Here is a 6,538-nt window from a genome sequence, read left to right as displayed (position 1 = left end):
GAGGGGGGAATGGGCGGTCGGCGACGAGTAGAGCGGCAGGCGCGTACGGGGTAGCCGTCACTCTCCTGCCTCGAAAGGGCGGGGCTGTCCCGGAAAGTGAGAAACGCCGGGCAGCGTGGCGCATCATTGAACCCTCCCATACGTGCTAGTGCTCCTCCTTCGCTGTCCCATCTCCTCATCTCTTTCCCAGGCGGGGCGGGGATCGGGGGGGCGGCGGGCGCGGGTGCGAGGTGCGGTGCGGTGCGTGCAATCGTGTGTTTGGCGTCGTGTCGTGTGTGCCTTCGCTTGTTCCTATTAACAACGAAGTCTAGCTCAAAAAAGAATTGGGTGCGTGTGTGCGACTGCAACGACAGACCGCTCGCAGAGGACCATTGGGTTTGTACTATTAACAACGAAGGCGCTCTCTCAAAAAAAAAGAATTTAAGGTATGCTTCGGGTGCAGGACGGTGCGCAGACCCGAGAGGGTCGATGTGCCATGGAAAAAGAATTCGTTGCGTGCGATACACAACTCTGATTGTGGCGGGGCGGAAATGAAAAATAAGTCTTAAAAGTGCATATCTCCTCAACACGGCAAAGAGCAGGCGCACATCGCTTCCAGCGCAGGGAGGGGGGCGCACTTGTGGGAGGGGCTCTAAACGCACATATTTAGGGGGCTCTAAACGCACATATTTTTCACTCGACTGCATCCACAATCTCTCTCGATAATGTTGTTTTGTGTTGTTGCGTTCTCTCTGTGTGTGTCCATCTGAGACTGTGAGTAGCGATGCCCTTGGCACCAGACACTTCTGGTGGACGTCGTGTTCCGTCCTCACCAGCGCACGCTACTGCTGCGTGACTGCTGAGAGACGCAGATGAGGCCCAGCGCTTCACCTCTTGAGTTGAGGACCTCCGATGAGGACCTCCAGCTGTGTGAGGACCTCTCAAGTGGCTGGGCGTGCGCGGGTGTGCGCGGGCGTGCGCGGGCGTGCGCGCACGTGCGCGGGCGGGCGCGTAGTGCTGCGTAGTGCCGCGTAGTGCCGCGTGCGCACATGTACATGTACATGTGTGCGCGCGGGCGTGCGCGCGCGTGCTCAAAAGAAAAGAAAACGCTTTTCTTCTTCGACAGTGTGCTGTGAGAGAGGCTTTCTGCCAGAATTCTTCTTCTTCGCGATGCTCCCGGCTTCACCGGCGGGCGTCTGGGAGTGTGTCGTCAACTGGCCGGTGGTCTTTCAGTGTGGTGAGGTGGGTTTCGTGACCGTTCAGCGTCGATGCCGCCTTACTTACCTGTTCCCCGCTGGCGCGACCCCGCGCCGGCCAGCGGAGCAATTGCCCGCTCAGTCACCACCCCCGCCGGCGCGACGCGATCCGATCGGCGCCGCCACCGACGGGGCCGCCGGCACGGAGTATATTCCGTCGTTGCCGGTCGGGGTGTTGGTCGGGACGGGCGTGGGTGGGTGGGTACAACGGGTCACTTTGCGGGGTTTCAAGTACAACGGGGTCACTTTGCGTGGGTGGGTGGGTACAACGAGCCTTTGGCGTATGCGATCCGAGAGGAGGACGAAGAATCCAATCAAAAGGAGAATGCCAATTAGGCACGGGACAAAAAAGAATTTTATAACCAGAAAAGAATTATGTTGCTGCCGCTAGATACGATCCCCCCACCCAGCCCGCCCGCCCGCCCTGCCCGCCCGCCCGCCCGCCCGTCCGCCCGCCCGCCCGTCCGCCCTCCTACCCACTCTACCGCCCACTCCCGTCGCCATACGTGTAGGCGCTCGAGACCTCCTCTCGCTGCCTACTCGCTGCCTCTGGGGAGGAGGGGAAGACGTAGGGCGCGCGCCACTGCGCTCGCCGTAAGCTAACTGAGGCCCCTCCCCGAAAGGCAAGTATTAGTCCCACGAAACCGAGACCCCTCCCCACCGCCCCGATCCCCCCACCCCCTTGCTCCCCTCCCCCCCTCGGGAGGTCCGAACTGAGGCGCCCGTGGGGACCCCGCAATTCCCTTCCCCCCTCGGAGGGCCGGACTGAGGCGTCGAGGGCCCCACTCTTTCCTTCGCATAGCGGCCACTCTTCGGATCGCTGGTCGAGCGACCCGGGGGATGCCCCGCGCGCCTGACCCAGGCGCGAAAACGAATCTGCGAGGCGTGGCCGCTCATGCGGCCCGATGGGGAGGGGCGGGGCGGACTACGGGGATCGGCTTCTTACGCAGCCCTTCCCTGCAGCGAGCCCCCCTCCAAACCCACCCGCGCTAGGTCTCGGGTTTGACGCATGGGGTCACTCCCGCGAAACTCGGGAACTAGCCGGGGCAGTCGGAGAAGGGGCAACTCCGTGCACTGACGGTCGGCCGTCAGAAACCACGCCTGCGTGGATCGCGTCACACCAATCCTCGCTACCCAACGCGGCCAAAGGATATCAACCTCGAGAACCTCGAGAGTAGCACGTCCGCCGCCTAGGAAAAGAATTACACGAGGCTTGCATCGGTTGCCGTCGCGATGCTCCTCCTCGCAGCTGGTGCGCTCGCAGCTGGTGGTCTGACGGGAGGTACGCACGCGAGGACGCTGACCAGCGCCCAGCGGTACGCCGCCTTTGACTGGATGGCTCACTGGTACCCGATGGCGTGGACGCGCGATCTTCCTGTCGACCGGCCCACACGCGTCACGCTCTTCGACGACGACTACGCGGTCGTGCTGCGATCGGACGGGCAGCCGCCTCTGGCGCTACGTGATGTCTGTCCTCACCGGCTCGCGGCGCTCAGCGAAGGCCGGCTGACGGAGCAGGGGTTCCTGCAGTGCGCCTATCACGGGTGGGCGTTCGACGACAGCGGTGCGTGCAAAGCGATCCCGCAGCTGCCTGCTGGCGGGAGCCTCGCCTCTGCTTGCACCCGCGCGGCGACGGCGGTCGTGTCTCAGGGCATCCTCTGGCTGCACCCAGCACCGCGTGGCACGGCTCCACTGCCAGAGGTGCCAAGGGTGCCAGAGATGGACGACGAGCGGTACAAGTGGTCACCGGCCGTGCGCGACCTGCCCATCGACTACTCGCTCCTGGTCGAGAACATCCTCGACCCCGACCACGGCCTCTTTGCGCACCAGCTGCCCGCCTTCGACCTCTACTCGGCCAGCCCCGACGCGCCGCAGCGCGTGACCGTGCGCGCGGTTGAGGACGAGGCTGAGGACGAGGCTGCCGCCTTCGCCATCGAATCCCGCGTCGCAGCGTGGGCCAAGCTGACGAGGCGGCAAGCCGAGAGCGCCGGGAGCACTGCCGTGCGCACGGCGTACGCTGCCGCCTCCGCCGACACGCCGCAGCTCGAGGCATCGAGCACCTTCCGCCCGCCGGCGGTCATCGTCAGCTGCCGGCGCGACGGCGCGGGCGCGTCCAGCTTCCTGACGTGCTTCTTCCTCTCGCCGACGGGCGTCGGCCGCACGCGCTTCATGGCGGTGCGCGCCTCCCATCGCGCGGATCGCAAGGCCAAGCCCCCGCCTCTTTTTGTGACTCCTTCGCGCTCTTCTGTTGCTAGGCGGGCGTCGGCCGCGGCCTCCCCGTCGCGCTGCCTCGCTGGCTGCAGCACGTGGGCCTCAACAATTTCCTCGACCAGGACACCCTCCTCCTCGCGACGCAGCAGCCGCACGTGCTGCGGGCGGAGCTCGAGCGCCGTCACTCGTCTTCGTCGACAGCGCCGTCGTCGCCATTTTCAGCGGCTGCCGAGGACGGCACGGCGCCGCCGGCCGCGCGCGAGCAGCTCTCTCTGCGGCGAGCGCTGTACAAGTAGCGCTCGCTGACGGGGAAGATGCAGCTGTCAAGAGTCAGACGCCGCTCACACCCCTTGCGCTGTGGATAGGTACCGCTCGCCGACGGAGAAGATGCTGCTCGAGGTGGGCGCTTTCCTGGACGCCGCCACCCCGCGCATGCCGAACCGGCACCGCGCGCCTCGCAGCAAGATTCACTCCGAGATCCGGCCCCACGCCTCTCTCCTCCACCCTATTATGAACCAAAAGACACTGGACAGGTACCGCTCACCCGAGCTGCTCACGGCAGCGTGCCCGCCGCGGCACGTGGTCCTCGACCGCGCTGCGCAGCACCCTAGATGCGAAAGACAGACCGGGCATGCGGCTGTATCCACTCTGCATGCGGCTGTATCCACTAACAGCCTTTGTATGCGCGCGATACTTTGTATGCGCGCGATGCTCCGAGTACGCGGCGCGGTCTTGCGCCTGACGTCCGCGTGTTCACAACTTAGGCGCAGCACACACGCGTCTGCCCCGACTCCTCGTCGCTCGTCGCGCGGCTTCGAATGGCGCGCAACGCGGCGTGGGCGCTCGCGTTGGCCGCTGTCGGCCGCGCGTCGGCCGGCGGGCCGCTGCTCAGCCGAGGGGCCGTGTCCGCGGTGCTGCTTGCCGCGGCGGGGTGGGTGGCACACGCGCTGCGCAGAGAGTTTACCTTCTGCTACCCCGAGCGGAAGCGCGACGCGGACTTGCGCAAGGTGCCGCGCGTCTTTGCAGACGAGCGTTTGCTGCGGCGAGAGGCAGTGTGAGCTGTTCGCTCTTTAGTCCGTAGTTTTTGGCTGATCTTGGAGCACTTCAGACCTGTTTTTCTTCTTCGCGCGCCCTCCAACTCCAAGAAGCAAGATAAAACATGCTTGACCCTTCCGTGGCTACGAGTTCACGTCGATGCTAGTGCTTGAGAAGACACCACAAACGCGGCACGGCCCGTTTTGGATGTCTGCGGAGATTCTGTCTTAGCACACACAGTGAGTCATTCGGAGTCATTCGATGGCCAGAGTCGAGAGTGCGATTGTGTGTGCCGTGCGGGAGTTGGTTTGTCGGAGGGAGGGGCAGGCTGCTCACCCACGTGCACCGGGCCAGTGCTTGTACTTTGAATGCCGTGGGGCTCCTGCCCGTGTCCGGGCGTGGAGATGCGAGGGTCGCGCCCCCCCTTGCCCCACCACTTTGTGTGTGTGGAGGAGAAATCTACCTTACCTTACCTTAGTTCACGTCAGGCCGCTCCCGCCTGATGGTCCAATCTCAGCTGCGACCCCCTGATGGCATGAATGAACGTGTGCCATACACTGCTGCGGCTCTCCTGGGATGGTGAAAGCAAATTTGTGTGACTGTTTTTCTTTTCATTCGTTCCTCGCGATGTGCCCGCCGCGCCGCCGCTCGCGCCGCCTCGCCTCCTCCTTCACCGCCGCTCCCTCGCCAGACGCGCCGCCCACCCGTCTCCTCGACCTCCCCACGGAGCTCCTCGTCCGCGCCTTCTCCCGCTGCGACCCCCTCGACATCGCTCGCGCCGCGGCCGTCTCGCCGCTCTTCCACGCCTCACTCGCGGTGGAGGCCATCCGCTTGTGGGCGCGAGAGCGCGGCTTCGAGCTGCCGGCGCTGCCAGAGGGCGAGGATTGCGCCGTGCGGAGGCTGTGCTTCGCTGCGCTGCTGCGCGAGTCCAACCCGCCGGCGAGGGCGGCGGCAGGCTATCGGCAGAGCGTTTTCATCGACGGCGAGGGGCGGCTCTCGTCGTGCGGCTCGGCGCCGGACTACAACCCAGGGCTACTCGGCCACGGCGAGGGCGTGCCACGGCTCAACACGCCGACCCTCATCCCTTCGCCACTGGGCGGCGAGCGTGTCGTGAGCGTTTCGGCTGCAGCCGGGTACAGCTTCGCCATCACCGCCGAAGGCAGCGTCTGGAGCTGGGGTTGCAACCTTGGAAGCTTTGGCAATCTGGGCCACGGCGACGAGCAGCCCCAGTGGCAGCCGAAGAAGGTCGAGGCCTTTGATGGCCAGCGCGTCGTCGCTGTGTCGGCTGGAGGCGTGCACAGCCTCGCTCTCACCGCCGACGGAGCCGTCTGGAGCTGGGGCGGTGGAGGCGATGGCCAGCTGGGCCACGGCGATGTGCAGCACCAGCCACTGCCCAAGAAGATCGAGGCCTTTGCTGGGCAGCGCGTCGTCGCAGTGTCGGCTGGAATGCACCACAGCCTCGCCATCACCGCCGACGGCTCTGTCTGGAGCTGGGGCTGGGGAGCCTCCGGCCGGCTGGGCCACGGCGACGGGCAGAGGCAGCTACTGCCCAAGAAGGTCGAAGCCATCGCCGGCCAGCGCGTCGTGGCTGTGTCGGCTGGATTGCACCACAGCCTCGCCCTCACCGCCGACGGCGCCGTCTGGAGTTGGGGCACGGGCTGCTCTTGCCGGTTGGGCCACAGCGACCATCAGGGCCAACTGCTGCCCAAGAAGGTCGAGGCCTTTGCTGGGTGGCGCGTCGTCGCTGTGTCGGCTGGAGATAGTCATAGCCTCGCCCTCACCGCTGACGGAAGCGTCTGGAGCTGGGGCTTTGGAGCCGATGGCCGGTTGGGCCACGGTAACCAGCAGAACCAGCTGCTGCCAAAGAAGATCGAGGCCTTTGCTGGCCAGCGCGCCGTGGGTGTGTCGGTTGGCCAAGGCCACAGCCTCGCCCTCACCGCCGACGGCGCCGTCTTCTCCTGGGGCGAGGGCGAAGACGCCCGCCTAGGCCACGGAGAGGACCTGTCGAACCAGCTGCAACCCAAGAAGATCGAGGCGTGGCCGCCTAGCACGCCCGC

At 65.6% G+C, this 6,538-nt stretch overlaps 1 protein-coding gene across 1 annotated transcript; it reads left to right on the top strand.

The window, feature by feature from the left end:
* Positions 1–2,468: 2,468 nt before the first annotated feature.
* EMIHUDRAFT_229293 (hypothetical protein) lies at positions 2,469–4,504 on the top strand (the record flags this gene model as incomplete). The annotated part of the gene is made up of 4 exons (XM_005786157.1): positions 2,469–3,410; positions 3,491–3,639; positions 3,812–3,845; positions 4,211–4,504. The coding sequence occupies 4 exons, from the start codon at positions 2,469–2,471 to the stop codon at positions 4,502–4,504; spliced, it is 1,419 nt and encodes a 472-aa protein (XP_005786214.1).
* Between the last annotated feature and the right edge of the window lie 2,034 nt (positions 4,505–6,538).

The sequence above is a fragment of the Emiliania huxleyi genome, assembly GCF_000372725.1.
Source record: "Emiliania huxleyi CCMP1516 chromosome Unknown EMIHUscaffold_154, whole genome shotgun sequence".
Classification (NCBI taxonomy): Eukaryota; Haptophyta; order Isochrysidales; family Noelaerhabdaceae; genus Emiliania; species Emiliania huxleyi.
The sequence above is the reverse complement of the archived record's forward strand: the minus strand, read 5'-3'. Positions and strand labels throughout refer to the sequence as shown.